The sequence below is a fragment of the Jaculus jaculus genome, chromosome 1 (genome assembly GCF_020740685.1).
Source record: "Jaculus jaculus isolate mJacJac1 chromosome 1, mJacJac1.mat.Y.cur, whole genome shotgun sequence".
NCBI classification, from domain to species: domain Eukaryota; kingdom Metazoa; phylum Chordata; class Mammalia; order Rodentia; family Dipodidae; genus Jaculus; species Jaculus jaculus.
In genome coordinates, this window is record NC_059102.1 from 302,136,594 (window position 1) to 302,157,914 (window position 21,321).

Consider the following 21,321-nt stretch of genomic DNA (forward strand, 5'->3'; position numbering starts at 1 on the left):
CTGCAGGCCTGGAGGATTCCTGGAGAACGGCTGGTCTTCAGTCCATGCTGGAAGGCTGAAGGAGCTGGGCTCTGGTGTCAACAGAAAACGGCAGCAATAGGGTAGATGAGCTCACCAGCAAGCACAAGGCAGCCACACAAAGGCACTGCTTTTCCTTGAATCTCATTATAAATAATAGGTCACCACCAGAAGGGCTGCACACTCTTGGGGAGGGTCTTCCTTCTCAATTCCTGGAAATGCCCTCCCAGACCTGCCCAAGAGGTGAATCTCTTACTTGATTTCTGATCTAATCAAGTCAACAGTGGAGATTAACCATCACAGGGGACCCATTCAAACACTAGCATATTATCTGCCTCAGTCCCGCCTTGGGAACCCACTCCAGCAGATCAGGACAAAGCTGTGGCTTGAACCCTGATGCTTCCCTCGAAGGTCTTACACCCAATGGAGCAGTCGGGTGAGTAGCTTCAATTCCTGATGCCTTCTGACTTCATAGATCCCATTCTAGTGATTGGAGAAATCAAGGTCAAACAATGAAAAACGTAGGACTCTTAGTAATTCCTGGGGGGTTTCCATTTTAATCAACCCCACTCCGGAAAGGAGAGCTCACAGTTCCCTGAGGGCTGTTGGTTATCTGCAGAAAGTAGTGATGATTCTCTGTACTTGGGGCGGGGGGAGTCACCACAAATGCCATCAAAGACTTGTCACTCAGTGTTATCTGAACACCCTCAGTTCTGCCAAGGGCACAAGTGACTTAGAAGCCAGTGATGTCTCACTGTCCCCACCCCTGATACACCCTCTAGTGGGTGCTAAAACTGAGGAGGCATGATGATTCCACAGCTCAGTGCCCCAGAAGGAACCTCTGATCTGCAGAGAAATGGAGAACACACGCTTTTGACTTTCATCTGTTAACACTGCTGACACCTTCCAATCAATTACACACCACTCTCTGGTTTATAGTAGTTACAGGTACTTGGTTCTCCTTATAAATACTTCACAGTTTACAGATAAGGAAACAGACCCCGAGTTAGTCACATGACTGCCCAAGCTCATGAAGCCAGTGGACAGAAGTGACAGTAGACACAGACTCTGTCTCCAAAGCAGAGTGTCCTGCCCACCAGACAATGACCCCACTCCATAAGTCTCCCTGAGGCGGCTCCCCTGAGGGCAACCATCTACAAGGTCATCTATCCTCGACCAACAGCCTCCATCAAATCCAAAAGTAAGGAAGCCAAAGATCATGTAGTAGTCAGTTCCACACTACTGGTGCAGACATCCAGCCAAACACAGGGATTTATTTCAAGCTTACAGATCCAGGGGAAGTTCTATCTTGTTTTTGTTTGTTTGTTTGTTTTTGTTTGTTTTTTTTGTGGAAGGAGCTGGCTCCCTGTCACAGATCCAAGCAGAAAAACTACCACTAGGAAGCAAACACCAACAGCAAGCAACAAACACAAACTGGCAGCAAACAGGATCTGCAGAGCTCAGAATGCATCTTTGGGCTGTAATTCAGATCCACCCCCAGTGACACCTTGGAGTTGGACTCCGGGATCTGCCCCCCAAGCACTCCCCCTGCCACCATGACACCTCCTCTAACCAAGTAGCTGGAGTCCCAAGTGACAAGCTCTAATAAACCACCTGAGTTTATGAGGGACGTACATTCAAACTACCACAGATCACTTCTTCATTTCTAAAAAGAAACAAGTCTGCCTGTGGGAGACTGACAGGCCTGAATAATCAGAGAAACTAGCTTTTCAGTGAAGATGGACATCTGCTGGGTAAAGACAATTAAGGGGTGTAGACACTTTGACAGGTACCAGGGTCAATAATAAGCCACAGTGTGACAGGCAACAACAATCCAAAGAAAAATAATGGGGGAAGAACCGTAATCCTCATGCTTTCAGCAGGAGAGGCTGGGACAAGGACCGCAGGACGTTTCTCACCCCAGCAGTTAACTGTGCTGGTGGCTAGCTGGACGGTATTGCTGGTCCTCTCAGCTCACCCACACTTCCACAGCAGCAGTTATCTCAGATATCAATGCCAAAAGGAGCACTACAAGAACTTTGGAAGCAGGAAAGACGAACTGGTGGGAAGATGTAGGACACCAAGTAGGTAAGATTGGCTGAAGCAGCATCACATGCACTTTGCATGTGTGTCATTATGCCAGGTGCTGAGATAGATGACATAGATCCCACTCTCTAGGAAGTTCTCCTTATGGGAAACAAGCAACTCTGCAGATAGCCACTGTGATGCATGTAGTAACAAGTAGGGAAAGGGAAAGAACTGTCACAAACTCTTGCTCATAAGACAACTTTCCAACTGACTAGATCCAGCTCATGAGATTGAAAGACCTGAGCAAAACATTGAGATCTTACTACCCTCATCTAAAGGCCTAGTGATTGTATTTTTGTTTGTTTGTTGACAGGTCACTCAACCTCTCTGTGTCTCAATCTCTTCATCAATTAAATTAGGACACTAAAATGGTTTGCATGATTGCTGTGAGAATTAAATGAACAAATGTATAAAGCCCCTGGAAGACTGCTTGGCATGTATCAGTCAAATGAAGTTCTTCCTTTCCCCTACAGTGCAGTCCCTTATGGATATTTCAAGAAGACAGGATATACAAACTCTGGCTCCTGTGATTCTGTCTGATGGGTTTTCCAGGGAGGGGGTGGGGACTGTTTGTCCCTTCCTAATCAAATGCAAACTCAGCCACCAGTCTAAGTTCTTCAGTCTTCTAGAAAAAGCCCAGGGATCTTATTGTTTGGGAGAAAAGCTATAAATATTTATTGCTGACATAATACTGTGGACTACTCTTGCAATTTAAAAAAATGGATTAATCTAGGCACATATGTAAAACTAAGCAAAATGAAGGAATAATATTCCAGAATAATAGAAGGACATGTAATTTCCTATTTCATAATTATCTTCAACCCCAGACCCTGATAAATAAAGCATGGAAAACCGTCTGAGCCCTTTTGAGAATAGCTTACCTGCTTTGGGTTTTCCTTTAAGTGAATCAAACTGGTGTGTCTTGCACTGCAGAGGAAATGCTATCATAATGATTTCCCTGCAGGAATCTTGTTAGACAATGCAAACTAGCATCAAAAGGATAGCTTTTCCCATTATAAACTCTCAGGGAAGAATCAAATTTTGAGCTGTTGCTAGGGAAATCTGAGAACCACTTGGGGCATTGTCCTCCATCCTGAGCAGGACCTTTGGTGAGTAAATTCCATGGAGAGAGAGAAGAACAAGTTTTCCCTCTGCGCTGACGGACATGCCTGAAATATCCACTTCCCCCACTTACTTCCCGGTACCATCTCATCACCAGCTCTGGGACCTACCATCCGTGTGAATGAGCTCCTGCACTCCTACCCTAGCCACTGTTCATTCCAGCATCTGTAAGGGTCCTGACGGGGAAGAAAATAGAAGTCTGAAACTGCTCGTTTTTGTTTTGTTTTGTGGTTTTGTTGTTGCTTTAATTTAGAAGATACATCCTTGAAAAGGCATTACAAAAAAAAAAAATCTGTGCCTTTTTATTTTTAATGCCACTATATTTTAATGTCACTATATATTTTTTCAGTCTCCCCATGAGGAAAACAAAATTAAATAAGATGCAAACTAGATTCCTTTTTACACGATCCATTTGTCAGAAGTAGCAGATTACCCTCACGAAGCTGGGTTTCTTTAGCAGCAACTTGATTTGTATGAGTGAGCCTTCACTTACCCACCTGTACTGAAAGCAGTGTGCCCACCCTACATTCTACACAGAATTGGTAGAAGGATTAACTGAGCTGATGTGTATTAAAACACCGTGAATGCTAATGAGCACGATAAATGCCGGGTGTTCTGTTACTCTGATTCATCTTAATGGCTTTCAAAAGGGGAAAGGTAGAAAGATCAATGTGAGAGAAAATGTTGGGACCTTTTCCAGGCCATGAATCTTGCTCTCTACTACAACATGAAGCCACACTGAACCATGTCCACTGTTAGGTTACTTGAAGGCTGATGTAAAAATGAAAATGTCATGGTTATTTATGGTTTAAAGCCTACCTTTTTCCAAATAGGTTTTCAGAAGGCATTAATTTATTGCCAATACTGTGTCCTGTATTACTTTGGCATTTGACTAATGGAAGGAAGGAGGAAACAGAGGAAATGAGTTTTAAGCAGAGCCAGATAGGAGAAAACACCTGGAGTAGGAGGCCAGCTCCCTGCATGGACCAAAAGAGACAAGCCCTGGACTGACATGGCTGGTCACATCTATATTCAGGTCTGTGGTTTATACACACTAAGCTGTTACCACTCGTCCTTAAGCCTTCAAAGGGGACAGAACCTGGAGAGTTGTGCTGAGATGAAAGCTGAGTCATTCAGCTGACTTCTCCAGAGAGAGCACTAAGGCTGGGACGCTCCTCTGCAGAATGGGGAGACCCAGGAAAAAGAAGCAGGAAGAGGAGGGGGGAAGAGAGGATGTGGAAGGGAAAAGAAAGCTCTGCAGGATGATAGGGAAAGGGTCAAGCACAGTAGGGACCACGAAAGGCAGAGGATGTTGAACATCCAGTGATTTCAGGTAAAAGCTCCAACCTACCCTCATGAGGCTTCCCGCATCCTAGCCATGGGCACTTTTTATACCCTATACATGAGCACACATGAATTCTGAGAGCCCTCTAAATGTACTTAAAAGCCTCAGGAGCCTACTAGCTCAGAGCCCACTCCATGGTGTCTATCTTCTTAATTTGTTGGCAAGGCAGTTGCTCATAGCTAAATGGTCAATTCTTGTCTTTATTAAGATTGAACACATCTAAAAGTCCAATATTTTACAATACATCTCCTGATTGCAGCAGTTAATAAAACATCCTTTGAATTCCACTGGTGCCCTCTTCTAACAACAATGAACAAAGATGATGCACTGTAACTTAACGGAGAGCAAAATGCATTTGATCAAGAAAAAGCATAAGGGAAAAGGAATTTGTGAATTTGTTTACTCTGAAAAATTTCTCTCAAAAGAAATGAGGAAGGCTGATCTGAACCATACAAGCAAAATAACTGCAAAATAAGAAAACAAGCAAAAAAAAATCATTTTTAAAGTTACAATTAATCTTTAGGTTAATTGTAAGGGCTGATGTCAAAGTGTTTCTTTTTTAATATTTATTTATTTAGGAGAGAAAGAGGCACACAGAGAGAGAGAATGGGCATGTCAGGGCCTCTAGCCACCTCAAATGAACTCCAGAGGCATGCACCACCTTGTACATCTGGTTTTACCTAGGTACTGGGGAATCAAACCTAGACCTTTTGGCTTTGTAGGCAAGCACCTTAACTGCTAAGTCATCTCTCCAGACCTCAAACTTTTCTCTTTTTCTTGCTTTTGTTGTTTGTTTGGTTGGTTTGGTTTTCTTTGTTGTTGTTTTGTTTTCTTTTGCTTTTGAGGTAATATCTCACTCTCTAACCCAGGCTGGCCTGGATTTCACTACATAGTCTCAGAGTGGCCTCAAACTCATGGTGACCCACCTACCTCTGCCTCCCTCCCAAGTGTTGGGACTAAAGATCATGTCAAGCCCTACTGAAAAACCTCCAGTGGTATCTCAGACCCATAGTTACCAAGATAATTTATTTTATTTTTTAAATTTCTTTATTGTAAAGTTAATTTTAAAATAACTTTTTTAGTTTTGTTTATTTTTATTATCATATGTAAATTATACAAAGGGCTTTTATTATAGTTTCATACATGCATAAAATGTACTTTGATCTTATTTTTACCCTTTATTACTTTTTCTTATCTCAATTTCCTCTTTTCCCTTTCCCCTTCCATATTCTTTTTAGGTTCATATTTTCCTTTTTTTTTTTTTTTCTCCTAGGTTCTGCATGAGAGAACACATGTGGTAGTTGTCTTTGTGAGACTGACTTATTTCATTTAACATGATGATCTCCATTTCTATCCAGTTTCCTACAAATGGCATAATTTCATTCTTCTTCACGGCTGCTTTAAGTCCAGACAAATTTCTAAAACTTCCCAACCATGGCTCTCTAACATCTCAGGATACCCCAAGAATTCCACCACCCCAGAAGCCATGAGCATAGCCTTCCTCATTCTCTATACCATTCATTTCATCATCTTCTTTTTCACTGACTTGTCTTTAAAAATTTTTTTCTTATTCTTCAAGACCCAGCTAAAAGGTCACCATTTTCCATTGACCTTTCTCTAGAGAGTCATACAGTGGAGATAATGGGAGATAATACCTTCTGCTGGCCTCCTAGGCGAGTTCTCTATGCTGTTGTCATGGTAGTTACCTTCATCTGCTCTTTATTCTTGCTGTGTGAATACCTTTTCTCTCAGGTACACAGTGAGTTTTCTGAGGCTTCTGTAGCCTAACCCTGACATCTCAAATGGAACCTAGCCCAGTTCCTGGCATGCAACCAGTATGTAACTAAATTTAATTAAGCAAGTCGTGCTTCATACACTACTACTCTCAGAGCTTCCTCAAAATTCAGGTAGAAAATAATTAAGTTATTTCATGCACTAGAAAATATAATTCACTTGCATGTAGTCTCTGATCCAGGGTGGTACTGTTTCATGCTCTAAAGGCCTTAATTTACACAAAGAAGTAAATAACTCCTTTAGACCACTACAAACAAATTTTAATAAGTTGTCACCTATAACATTCAAGTCAACTGTAGGAATTAATGTATATCCAATGTAATGCAATTATTTGGTTCCTGCTAGAAATATCAACTCAATATAGTTATGCCATATAATTTGAAACAGCATGAATTTGATATGTGAGTCTGTCATTAGTACTTTTGGAACAGATGAATTTGTATAATATTCTGGATGTGGGTCGATATATTTTTAAAGGTGAACTAATAAGATTTATTTGTTTCTAAAGGGTTTCAGTGCCTTAAAAATCAAGCCATCAGTTCTTATACTCACAAATATAAATATTAGAAGTGTTAAGCCAAAGTTGGCTCCCAAGACTCAGATCCATTGGGTCAAAACTTGGAACCATCACTAGTACACAGCCAGCCCCTCATACAAGATATACAAATTATTTTCACAATCTGTTTTTAATGGGTTTTGAAGAGGCTAGACTCCCTTGTATTTAAGCACGGGGTTCTAGTGAATTCTACCCTCTTGCCACACACTCCCCACAACTCCTACCTACTTTCAACCCTGACACCTGCACTGAGATACCAGTGGTCAGGATGCCATTTCTAGTTGTTTCTCCTACATGGATCTCTGCTCACCTTTTCTGCCCATGGAAGTTAAAAGAATGTCATATTGTTTTCTGGTTATAAAGAGAATCAAGTGTCATAAAAAATAAACAAACAAATAACTAAAGCCAAAATGAGTGACTTCATTTTAAAGTATAAAGTCTGGAGGCTTCTCATTCTCCAGGATCACTGGAATTAGTTCTACCATCTCAGTAGACTGTAAGTTCTGTGAGGACAGTAACCACTTCTTACAATCTAAATCACTTTCTCAGTATGTTTGAATGGACATCTTGGACAGGAAATAGAAGCCATCAATTTGAGCTTCAGTCTAGCTGGCAGTCTTTCTTGCAAAGAAATTTTCTTCGTAGTTTATTTAAATGTAGAGAAGAGAAGGATGAATGGTAATGTGACTCTTCAAGAAGAATAATTGAGCAGCAAATGATGACATGCTGTTCTCTAAGCTGAAGAAACACAGATGAAAAAATAAACATTAATGACAGCAAAAGGTCAGACTCATGGAAGAACTCTTAACCAAAATGTTTGAGATTAATTAGGGATCAATTATTTATATCCTCCCTATTGCCAAAGGATAAAGGCAGCTGATGAAGGGAGGCTGCAGCAAGTACTCCCAAGTTAAGAGCCAGGACATGCAGCTCAGCACTGTGGTTGGCTCAAACTTGTGTGTAAATGGGCAAAGCATCTCCATATTTAAGCTTCATCTACAAAATGGGGATAATCCCATCAATTTGTGAACACTCATTTAGGCCATACAAAATATAGAGCATCAAATGCACTACAGATATTAAGAATTCTATAGAGTCTGCAAAGTTAAATTCTTAGCAAAGTGGGATTTGCATCTACCAAAAGTCATGAGAAAACCAAGATCACATGTAAAATTTTGGAGGTAGAACTACCAGAATTTCTATCACCCACAGCTACTCAGAAAGAAACAGGCATCCCCAGTGGTAGAGTTTTCCCAGTCCTGCCAACTGTTTTAAACCTGGATGACCTCATAAACACTTGTGGGATTTTCTTTTATCACTCCCTGCATCATGCCCTTGACTGACTCAAGACCCTGTTGTTCAGATGAAGAAGGAACTGCTCTGAGAGGCCAGGGAAATTAGACTAGCAACCAGATTCCCCAAAAGGCTACTGCGGTTTCTTTAGTCCACACTGACACAAAGCCCAGAATACATTAGGCTTCCCAGCCCTCATTTCATGCCAAAAGAAATGAAGATGGATTCATCAGGTGCCAAATGGAAGACCATGTGGGTGGATGCATATCAAAGTGTACATTGTAGGTGTACTAGAAAGCCAGCCTGGTGGGTAGTGACAGCCCAGCCTGGTCAAGAGTGTATACCACTCCCAGTCTTTCTATCAGTTTCTCGCCAGTCATGGAGTCTTGTCTGCTGGGAGTTTTCTGCCCTCAGGTTCTTTTCAGAAATCTGACAGGACCAATAAAAGACCAATGCTGATGGAGACAGCCAGTTCTGCCTTCTCCCAGAAGCCCAGTGCTGCCTCCACTGACACAATGGGGCCGGCTGTAATCACATTACACCCTCGTCTTTCATAATTACCCTCTTTCTCCAAGTGACAGAGCATCCCAGTGGCAGAGAGGGAACTATTTTTAAACTAATTCTAACTTTTAGAAAAGCAGCATTAAAAAGTGTCATTTTCCAGAGATACACTTGTGGTTTATAAATCAACCCTCCGAACTGAGTAGGAACTAAGGTTGGCAGAAGCTAGAAAATCCAAACAGAGCACTAGCCACCCACTCCCAAGGGATCCCTTCTCCTTGCCTTCCTAACAACCTATCTTCCCATTTTCTCCATGAGGTCCCTCTGCCCTTTGTTCTTTTCTTCCTCTGACCAGAAAAAAAGAAAAGGAAAATTCCCAGAAGCCCAGTGTCAACCATGTGCGTCTTCTGACTGGTCTCCTTTGTGTCTCCCTCTTCCTACACCCTGTCCTGTCCCCATCCCCAGTCCCGGTTTCCCCCTTTGTGTTTTGAAAGGTGATAGCACATGGAACATTTTTCTATAACCAGAGAATAGCTCTTCAATATGCATAAATAAAGCCAGAGGGGGACATGTGGAGGAGGAATAAGATACTTAGGAAAGACTTTAGGTGGTTGCATGGGCTTCAACCAAGCTGGGGTGACCCAGCCTCTCCTCAGGCCTACCTAAAAAGGAGTGAGTGCCTCATTAACTCCGCACTAAATCAGTCTTGAGGACAATCCTGTTATCCTCTTCTTACAAATTGCCCACAGACACCTCTGGTGTGGGCCATGATAATTATATTGATAAGGAAGCTGGAGCAGAGGAAATGAATCAATGGAACCACACGGATTTCTTGACTATCAATCTATCAAATTACTGAAACTTTCCTGCACTCTCATTTGTAGGGTCATTAGCTATCTGTCTTGCTCACAACTGTTAGTGTATCATAGACCTTGGAGTGCTGTCTATTCCTCAGGTTTGTTTCTGTTCCTCTACCTGAAGAACTCTGTTCCAGTTCTCTTGCTAGCCAGCTGTTCTATGTCTCCTCCTCTGTCTTCCCTTCTTGTCTTGTTTCTCTGATTCCCCTTCCTTTTCTCCTATATTAGTCTATTTGGATGGCTATAGTGTGATACTATAGGTTGGGTGCGTATGAACAACAGAAATTTGTTTCTTACCACCCTGAAGACCAGACAATCAGAGATCAAGGGGTTGGCAAATCTAGAAACTGGTATGTGACTGCTCTCTGCCTGTTATCAGGTGCCTTCTAACTGTATCCTCAAATGATAGAAGGGCTGAAGGGTCTTTCTAGGGCCTCTTTAATGAAGAGTACTAATCCCACTCATGAAGGCTCTGCCACATGACCTCCTATCCCCACACCCCACAAAAGCCCTCTCTTCCAAATCATCACCTTGGGGGTAAAGATTTCAACGTAAAATTTAGAAAGGCACAAACATTCAGATCTTAGCATTCCTTTCTCTCACCACTACTTTACACCCTTACCAGTTGGGTTTAGTTTTCAGTCTTAGTGTGGCTCATATGTTGGACCATATGCACATGAAGAAATGAGTCTCTGTGTCACTGTTGGAGACAGAGATTTTGTATTTGACTTCATTTGGGCACTCACCACGTTACACTAAAGACAAAAGATGGAATCATAACAGGGGGCACTCTTCGAAAAGAGACAAGTCTACTGCAGCATTCTCAGGCAAGTCACAGGATAGACCTGCTTTGGAAAATTGGCAAACCACCATCACTGAAAAGGGGAAGAAAAAAAATTACCTCCTATCGAACAATCAGCATGCTCTGCCATCCAGAGGAATAAAGGTAGGGATAGAAAATGTAGCCTAAAAAAGAGGCTTTCAGTGGCACAGAAAGAAAAGTCACTTTGAAATAGTTATTAAGTGACATAAGGTCATATTTGTGGAGCAGACACTTCATAAACCTTAGTTTTTGTCCCTTTCCCCTATTGTCAACTTCAGCTGGAATACCTCATGCCCTCCATCTCTCTTTCTCTGTCTTCTCCAAAAGAAGGAGGAGGAGGAGAAGCAGCAGCAGCATAAGACAGAGGAGCACACTGGTAGTATGTAACAGTGGCTTGTGGCTAAGCAGGCTGGGGACACACCTGAGGGAGTTCAGAAAAGAGGCCAAAGCCAGAGGGAGCCATGAGAGGGCTTCACTCTGTAACTCCTGGCTGAGTTGACTCTGTTCTCAGAAAGAGCAGGTTGAAAAGTTGCCTACCATTTCTTTCTCTAGGACCAAAGTTTACTAGTAGAAAGTTGTCCCTGATTCTTGGGACAAAGCAAAGGCAAGGCACTTATAAAATCTAAAGCCATCAGACAAGCCTTCCCTAAAGGGGAGAAACTAAAGCAATTTCTATAAGAAACAGCCTGGATTTGTGAAGAAAACATTAACCTAAAAGTCATCGCTGTCAGGCAGCCCTAAATCTGAACTCTGGAGAGGGAAGTGTTGATATATAAGAGCTCTGAGCCTTTTCATGAGAACAGTATGTGGCTACTAATTAAAGCAGGCTGAAAAACAGCAGTAAGGACACAGGCTTTGGTCAGCAAGATCTGGGTTCAGCCCTGGCTTTTCTGCTCATTAGCTGTGCAGTCTTGGTCAAGTTCCTTGGCCTTTCCTAAAACTAATTTTCTCCATCTTAAGTAACAGAAAAAGAAAGAGGACCTACAATCACAACATCACTATAGGGATCTACTGATTGCCCATAGCAAATATGGTTGATTGATGTCTCCTCTGGTTGATGGATGTCCCATTCTGATTGGTTGATACTCAAATAATAGCAGTATCATAAATATCTTGGCTCCTACATATCTCTCCTCTGTGAGGAATAAATGAAAGAACACAAGGAAAGTGCTTAACTTATTAAAATTACTATTGGTGTTCTGGGTTGAGTTGTGTCCCCTCATCATGTCTGGGTTGAAGTCCTAATCCCCAGCACCTCAAATTAGGGCCTATTTGGAAATTAGCTAGTTATAAATATTATTAAGTTATGCTAAGATGAAGTCATGCTAGAGTAGATTGTGGTCTCCAGCCTACTGAGACAGTTGCACTTACCAGAAAATAGCCAAGTGCAGGGCTGGGGAGATTGCTCAGTGGGTAAAGTGCTTCCTGTGCAAGCATGAGGACCTGAATTTGGATCCTAGCTGTGATGGTGCATGCCTATAATCTGGGAAAGCAAAGACAGGAAATCCCTGGGACTCATTGGGTAGCTAGTCTAGTCAAATCAATGAGCTCTAAGTTCAAGAGAACCTGTCTCAAAGAATAAAGTGGACAGCAGTAAAGGAAGATACCCAACATCACATGCACACATGTACATGCATAATCAAACACACACATGTGCACCCACATGCACAAATGCATATATACATTTGCATAATACACAGAGAGGGAGAGAAACTATGTCTATATGAAGGCTTGGGGAGATCATAGTATGCAGAGGTAAAGACTATAGTGAAATATCTACTAGGCTGAAATTTCCAGCCATCAACTGAATCTAGGAAAGAGGCATGAACAGAGTCTCTAAAGCCCTCTGGAAGAGCCAACCCTGTCACCTCCAGTGTGCTATATGGCTTTGGATTTTTTGTTTGTGGCTTCCCTGTCTCTGCCTGGTCTTTAAGAGGAGGGAAGATTCTTCTGCCATTATGGAACTTCCCCTGGGTCTGTAAGCTTCAACTAATATCCCTTCCTCCATAACTGTGCCTGGTCAGGAAGTTCATCTCAGCAAACCTGACTCTGTCTACTTAGAAATTGGTATCAGGAATGGGGTGAAATGAACCTGACCATGTGGATTTTGGTCTTTTGGAACTTTTATCTTGAAGAAATAGGCATGGACTTGGTATCTACAACTGAAGATGCCTTCCGGAGTAATAAACCAAGTTTTATGGCCTATTCTGATGAGAGTTTGAGAATACTAAATACAGTGAAAATTGTATTAAGAGGCTCAGTTGATGAAGTTGGAGAATTGGCTTATAAACTTCCTAAGGGAAAGAAAAGATCACAGAGGACTTTGTTGGAACTGGGATACTGGCATAAGGGCTGGTGGTGCTCTGCTACCCAGGCCCAAAGAGTTTGATCAAGTTAAACTTATAATGGACTGATATACTTGGCTAAAGATATTGGGCTGAGAGACTTAAGATTTTAAGTTAAAAAACCTCAAGCAAGTTAAATTTATGGACACTGAGTCACTTAGGTGATGAAAGCTGCTATTGTGAAATATATTAACAATCTTAAGGAAGATGGCCCAACTACTTTACGTTAAAACAATACAGAAGATGCCTGAGGAAAGACTATGATAAACATACAAACTCTTGGAAAGTGTTGACTAGAAAATAAACCTGTTTTTCAAGGTCATAATTTGTTTCATCCTTAAATTAAGAATAGACTATGCCCTATGCACCTGGTATTGATTTCAAAAATATAAAAAATGAGCTGGGTGTGTTGGTGCATGTCTTTAATCCCAGCACTCGGGAGGCAGAGGTAGGAGGATTACCATGAGTTTGAGGACCTACCTTGAGACTAGTGAATTCCAGGTCAGCCTGAACTACAGTGAAACCCTATCTCATAAAAACAAAACAAAAACAACAACACACAGTTACAGGATCCACTGCTAAGATGCAAAATGAGGCAGAGCATGATGACCCTGATAGGCTAAAAGAACCTTTAGGAGATGGACTATGCTTTTACATGAAGTTCCAAACATACCAACTGTACAGGGCTACCATAAACTATACTGTTGGCCTGGGGTGGAACTTCTCTCTGGCTACTCTGACCAGCTGGAGGGGAAGAATAAAAAATAAATCTGGAGACTCAGTGTCTGGTTATAATGAACTTGAACTACAAAAGTTTGATGTTTGCTTGATGATGGTTGAGTTTACATTGCTCTAGTCTCTCCTTGCTTATACCAGTTAAAAATGTTTACTCTGTGCCTTTATATGTTCAAAATATGTAACTTGTTTAATTTTACAAGACCACAGCTAAAAAAAACAAAATCTTAAATCTCAGAGGAGACTTGGGACTTTAAAATTATTTTAAGTTGGTCAAGACTATGGGGGCCTTTAAAATTGGACTAAATACAATTTGCAATGTGTGATGGTTTTAAATCTATTGGGGGCCAGGGGAAAAATAGTTTAAATAGATGGCTCCCAATTTATTCATTGTTTTATTAGTTTGTAGTTTGTATCTATAGCCACCTGGCTAAAGGAGGTATCACTGAGCAGATCTTAAAGTGTGGTGGTGGGTTTGAAATTCCAATCTAAAGATATACAAAGTGCCTAGTTACACCTGGAGTTCCTAAAGTGTACTGTGTGGCTTTTAAGTTTGGGCTTTTTTGGCTTGTGGCTTCTCTCTCTCTCTGCTTGGACCTGTAAAAGCAGGGCCAGCTTCTTCTGCCATTATGGAACTTCCCCTGGGTCTGTAAGCTTCAACTAATATCCCTTCCTCCATAACTGTGCCTGGTCTGGAAGTTCATCTCAGCAAACGTAAAGCTGTCTAGTATACACAGGGAAAGCCAAAGTCTTGCCTGTACTTTACAGGGCCATACACCATCCCTCAATATACCTATCTCCCCACATCATTCCTCACCTGGCTCTAACTATCCTGTTACTCAGAATGTCAGGGTCCACTCCTGCCTCAGCATCTCCACACCTGCTATTTCCTATGGCTGGGCTGCACATCCTCTCTTGTTTGCTGGGCTCACAACCTTGCTTCTGATAGATCATTTTCAACCTTGTTCTCTTATATACAACCATGATCCCTCAACCTATTAACTCATCAACTCCCTGATCTTTTATTTTTCTGCACAACAACTACACGTTCCTGACTCAAACACATGCAAACCCACATAATGATATATAGTAAATATCAAATATATATGCCATTAAAGTTTTGGTACTTATTTATTCTGTTCCTCTTATGTGCTACCCTTCCGTATATGTGATGGTAATTTTCATGAACTAAGGATAGGGATATAGTAGCTAATCATAAAATATGTCAAGGGTCTGGGCTGGAGAGATGGCTTAGTAGGTAATAACACTTTTTGTGCAAGTATGAGAGCCTATGTACATGACTGCACACACAAGTGCATATGACACACACACACACACACACACACACACACACACACACACAGGCAAAAAAATCTGCCAACTGAAAGAGTTATCAAGGAATAAAGGTACTCCAAAGTCCTTGTATCTCTTGAACAAAATGTTGAATTCCTCTTCTCAAACAGGATTTTAAGTTCTTTGAATGTACTAGTTACTCAGAAATGATCAGCAAGGGGAGAACAAACCCTTGATTATGTCCTATTCTATATTCCAATTAATAAAGCCCATGTTTAAAAACAGAATTTGGGGGCTGGAGAGATGGCTTAGCAGTTAAGTGCTTGCCTATGAAGCTTAAGGACCCTGGTTTGAGGCTTGGTTCCCCAGGACCCACGTTAGCCAGATGCAAAAGGGGGCGCATGCATCTGGAGTTCGTTTGCAGTGGCTGGATGCCCTGGTGCGCCCATTCTCTCTTTCTCTGTCTGCCTCTTTCTCTCTGTCACTCTCAAATAAATAAATAAGAATGAACCAAAAAAAATTAAAAAAAAAAAAACAGAATTTGGGTTTACAAAACCACACTGTTGACTGTCTCTCAAAAGTTTGATTACTAACTAAAACCTTGAATGTTTTTCATATATAAAACTGCAACTTTCCCCTGTCTAGAATTTTGTAGTGGTTGTTTTTGACATATGTGTAAGGCTTAATGTATCCATCCCTCATAATTTCTCTGACACTTGTCCTTATTTTCATTTACAACATCATTTATTCTTTTACTTACTTATTATTTATTATGTGCAAAAATCTACTTTAAGTGCTATGGATGTGACAATTTTAAATTTTTCTACAAGGAAAAAAAATGACTCAGCAATAATGTGAAACAAATAAACAAAGTTTAGTTCAAGAGAAATAGCAAGGCCCATGTATGTATAAAGGGCTGACAGCAGAGCCATGGGTGGGGAGCTGTCAAGGACATGCAGAAAAAAGTGATACCCAACTTAAATGCCTGGGTCAACTTCAAACACAAATCCAAGTAAGGCCTCAGATAACAGGGGGCCTGGGGAGAGTTACCAGATCTTTAAACATGTCAGCCCACCTAGCCCCAAAGTAGATTTACTTTATCTACATGTAACCAGTGGATCACCATCTTACATAGCACTCCAATGACCTCACCATCTTTGTTCAAGGGATGCTACAGGTTGGGCTTTCCTGATGTCTTCTAGTAGATAAGACATTTTATATGCTCCCCCAAATTTGAATTAGTCCTTGAAAAGAAGAACAGATGCTCTGCAAACCATATTTTTATTTCAGTCAATGCTACGTTCTGAATAAGTACACAGATAATGATGTAATCATTACTCCAATCCTATTAGGTAGGTACAATTGGTAAAATGTTACAGATAGGCAGGCTGGAGAGAGATGGCTTAGTGGTTAAGGTGCTTGCCTGCGAACACTAAGGACCCAGGTTCGATTCCTCAGTACCCACATAAGCCAGATGCACATAGTGGCACAAGTGTCTGGGGTTGGTTTGCAGTGGCTAGAGGTCCTGACATGCCCATTCTCTCCTCTCTCTCTCTCTCTCTCTCTCTCTCTCTCTTCCCCTCCCTCCCTCTCTGTAATAAATTATTTTTAAGTGTTACATATAGAGAAGCTTAATCACAGATAGACTTTAAGTGAACGTTCCAAAGTTTAAGCCTAGACAGTCTGACTATAGAGCCATAGTCTCACATCTCTAGTCTTCTCTGCTTCCTCTTCCTCATAGAAACAGGGGCAGGCAGACAATAGTCCATACGTAACACAAGAGCTGAGTAAGATGACATGATTTTTATGCTAGTCACTAATACAGGCTATTCTTAATTCAATCAACTCCCCGACATTGTCCAGAGCTGAAATTGAAAAGAACAGTAAATAACTTCAGGTTAATGGAGAGGGATTAAATGAATTGGAGAATGATTCAACCTTTTGCTCACTGAGCATTTACTCATTAATTCATCCATTTATTCATCCTTTCATGCATCTGTTCATCCATTCATTCAACAACTAGATACTGAGTACTTTCAAGTCCTGGACACATAGTCATGTGCTGCAGATAAAACATTCTGTGACACAAATAAGCTCAGCAGTCCAGGTGGAAAGAATCAGACAATGGAAGCCATGGTCTATCATGGCAAGTGCTATATAAAGGGTGCTCATAGAAGAGGTGGGGTTAATTCAGCCTGAATTTAGGGGAATGGATGAGGGAGCATGAGGGAAAAGATGAGAGAAGAATGCTTCATGGAGAAAGGATCACTGAACCAATTTTCTAATCTCAGTATCCCTGGGAAGATTCTAGAATATATGCAATTTGTTGGAGATGAGAAATTTGAGCTATTTTTTTTTATTTAAACACTGTCTTTTATCATTTTGTTACTGCTGTTGTTGTGTTTGTTTTGTCTCTAAAGACAAGGTCTCATGTAGCCCAAGTTGATCTCAACCTTGCTATGTAGCCAACAAGGCAGGCCTTGAATATCTACTTCACCCCCCCCACAATTGCTAGGATAACAGATGCATGCCACACTGTGCCCAAATTTAAACACTCTTTTTAAGAAAGACATTGAGGCCCAATTGTTAAGAGCATAAGTTTGGAGACCAGTCAGGAAAACTTTCACACCTTAACCTCTCCAGGCAAAAATCACTCTGTTGTAAGTTGAGTATCATCCTAAGGCTGTCCTTGGCCCAAGGGTCAAGTAAGACCATGCATGAGCACACAGCATCATCTGTACCTTGTGTACATCCAGTGTGTACTACATGACATTTGCCACTTTTTTTTTTAATTTTTATTTATTTATTTGAGAGCGACAGACACAGAGAGAAAGACAGACAGAGGGAGAGAGAGAGAATGGGCGCGCCAGGGCTTCCAGCCTCTGCAAACGAACTCCAGACGCGTGCACCCCCTTGTGCATCTGGCTAACGTGGGACCTGGGGAACCGAGCCTCGAACCGGGGTCCTTAGGCTTCACAGGCAAGCGCTTAACCGCTAAGCCATCTCTCCAGCACATTTGCAACTTTTTGCTTAGGCTCACAGCTACTATTGCTTGGTTCCTTATTCCTTAATCTTAGTAGCACTTAACTTTACTTGCGAACCAAAGTGTCAGGACTCCATTTTTTCTTCTTTTTACATAGAGAATTAACAAAAGGAATATAATGTTTTAAACCAGTTTTCATTACTGAAAATGTATTATACTGCATGGTTCTTGGTGACTAGGTAACCAACAGAGCAGCTAATTCATTATTTTAGCAATTTAAACAGAACCTCAGAAGAAAAGAACCCTGTGGTCACAGAGCACAGGAACTGTACTAATGAGAAGATTAAAACAAAGTTCGGCTCACACAGTCCTAGACAATCACACATGTACCCAAGGATAATTAACAATCACAGTTACTTAGAACTATATTATTTAGCTGGCTTGTTATTCTAAAATCAGCCTCCATCAAATAAATGAGCTAAAGGAGTTATTTGAAATGGTCTGTTGCCGGGGGAGGGTCTTCATAATAAATATCTGGGGATATAGGAAAGTACACTTTAAGTCTCCATGGTCCCCTTTAGCCTAATTCTCATTCAGAAGTGAAAGGAAGTGCTGAGCTCTCCTTTGAAGAAGAGCTTGCCAACAGAGCCCCACTCCTCGCTCTGGTGTATAATCAAGAAACTCTGCCACTGGGGACAGTCACATATCCCATCCCAAACTTTCTATGTAAGTTAGACTTGCTGTGACAAAATACCTGAGAAAAAAGTCTCAGAGAGAAAGAAATTTTAAAAATATTTTATTTGTATTTATTTATTTGAGAGAAAGGGAAAGAGGTGGGAGAGAGAAAGGATATGGGTGTGCCAGGGCCTCCAGCCACGGCAAATGAACTCCAGACATGTGCACACCTTGTACACCTGGCTTACATGGGTCCTGGGGAATAGAACAAGGGTCCTTTGGCTTTACAAGCAAGAGCCTTGATCACTATGCCATCTCTCCAATCTGAGAAAGAATTTTTTGTCTGATGGTTTTAAGTCTATCATGGCAGAGCAAAGTTGTTCACCTCATGGTGACCAGGATACAAAGAAATCAGAAGTGAATAGGAACAAGACATACTCTTCAAAGGCATGCATGCCTCTAGTGACCTACTTCCTCCAACCATGATCTTCCAATAATACCATGAACTTCTGAATCAATCAATGGATCAATCTTTTTGTGAGGTTAGGGCCCTCAAGATCCAAATGCATTGCATAAGTTCCATTAGCTGGCAATCAAGCCTCAAACCCATGAGCTTTAGGGTGGCCTTTCAGACTCAAGACATGATCAAGGATCCAGTCCTCCAGAGAACAAAGTCCTGAGCTTGCTGACCTTGTAGTTACTGTCTCTTCCCCACACTCCCACTACTAAACATCTACTTGTTTGGACTCTAGCTTTAGAGGACTGTGAAGGACCATTGCACCCAGGCTCAGGTCTCTGGGATCATCTCAGTCCTTGGTTTCTCTTACAGATTCCAACAACTCCATGCTGGGTGCTGCAGGCTGCTCCTAAACCAAGCTCTAGCTGAGATGATGGGGGCTGACGGGGAGACAGTTGTGCTGAAAAACATGCTCATTGGTGTCAACCTGATCCTGCTCGGCTCCATGCTCAAGCCCTCAGAGTGTCAGCTGGAGGTAACCACAGAAAGGGTTCAGAGGCAAGCTGTGGAGGAGGAAGGAGGGGTGTCCAGCTATAACACATCCAGTAAGGAGAAGCCCGTGGTCTTCAACCATGTGTACAACATCAACGTGCCCCTGGAGACCCTCTGTTCCTCGGGGCTGGAGGCCTCAGCCGAGCAGGAGGTGAGTGCTGAAGATGGCACTCTGACAGAATACACAGGCCAAACCTCAGACCACGAGAGCCAGGTCACCTTCACCCACAAGATCAACCTCCCCAAAAAGGCTTGCCCATGTGCCAGCTCTGGACAGGTGCTGCAGGAGCTGCTGAGCCGGATTGAGATGCTGGAGAGGGAGGTGTCACTGCTGCGGGACCAGTGCAGCACCAACTGCTGCCAGGAAAGCGCTGCCACAGGTAGGGTGTGTGGGGTTCACAGTCTGGCCTCTCCAGTGGGGAAGGAGAGGCCTGAGCAGAGAAAAACATGGAATGAGAGGGAGCAACATGGTCAAAGGGGAAAAAATTGTGCCCCAGTGTATATCTCTCCATTAATGTGTCATCTGTAAGATCTAAATGCAGATCTTCCCTGGGGATTCAGTTCAGGGTTCCTCTACACGGCTTAGCCAGTTTGAACTACATTAACCTGATTGTGGGGGGATGAGTTAGGTAATGGTACATTGGTTCAGCACAGCAACTTTGATGGCAAGCAGGGAATTTGGTGTCTGCATTCATCTTTGGTTTTCACAGGCTGTTGAATTGATATCTATTCCTGTTAACCTGAGGGACTAGAAACCACAAGCACTCTGCTCACTCATTCACAGCCTTTCACCCATCTCAGTAAATGGTAGTCATTAAGGTCTCAGAGGACCTGTCCCTATCTTCTCCAGCAAGATGGAAATTTTATTCCCACCCTCTCCACAAATACACATATGTTTGTACATTCATGTACATACATACAGCACACATACACACAGATTCACAGGGCTTATTCTGCCCCCCCAAAAGGATGAATGTTCAAGGGATTTGCTTCTAGTTTTGCCCACACCCTAACTAGTAAACACATGAGAATTATTCTCTGTGCCTTGCTGTGAGATGGGATTAAGCTGTCAGAGTCAGATTTGTTTGTTTGTTTGTTTGTTTGTTTGTTTGTTTGTTTGTTTGTTTGTGTTTCAAGGCAGGGTTTCACTCTCACCCAGACCGACCTGGAATTCACTACAGAGTCTCAGGGTGTCCTCAAACACATGGTGATCCTCCTACCTCTGCCTCCCAAGTGCTGGGATTAAAGGCATGCACCACCATGCCTGTAAGAGTCAGATTTTTTAAAGTTAAAATCTGCTCTGCTACTTTCTAGCTTATGACCTGAGCAAGTCACACAGGATCTTGTATGATAATGATGTGATAATATTGCAAGGATTCCTCACAGATAAGAGTAAAGTTTTAGCAAATCTTGATGGACCACAGCTCCAGGGGGTTCAGACATATTCTACCCAAGACACACTAAGATTCCTTGGTTAATTTCATGGTTTTTTTTTAAATCAGCTTATAGACAAGCAATCTGATGACCAGCAAGGAAATTGAGATCTTCACTCTCATATGTGTTGCAAGGAGAGAGAGAGAGAGAGAGAAAGAGGGGCGGGGAGGGAGAGAGAGAGAGAGAGAGAGAGGTTGGGGGAGAGAACACACACACCAGGGCCTCCAGCCTCTGCAAACAAACTTCAGATGCATGTGCCACTTTGTGCATCTGGCTTTATGTGGGTACTAGGAACTGAAACCCAAGTTGTTAGGCTTTTCAGACAAATGCTTTAACAACTGACCTATCTCTCCAGCACAAACTTTGGTTTTTGGGTTTGTTTTTTTTTTTTTTTTTTTCGTATTTTGTATTGTTTTCTTTTGTAGTGCTGAGGATTGCACCAATGACCTC

The 21,321-nt window shown here is 41.9% G+C and overlaps 1 protein-coding gene across 2 annotated transcripts in view; it reads left to right on the forward strand.

Annotated features, from left to right (window-relative positions):
* The window catches only part of Tnr (tenascin R), a 435,141-nt gene that overhangs the window by 331,424 nt on the left and 82,396 nt on the right, over positions 1–21,321 (forward strand). For both annotated transcript variants that reach the window (XM_045150475.1, XM_045150482.1), the window contains exon 3: positions 19,258–19,817. In XM_045150475.1, the coding sequence (XP_045006410.1) occupies positions 19,316–19,817 (502 nt within the window). In that variant the 5' untranslated portion in view covers positions 19,258–19,315. The remainder of the gene's footprint in view (positions 1–19,257; positions 19,818–21,321) is intronic.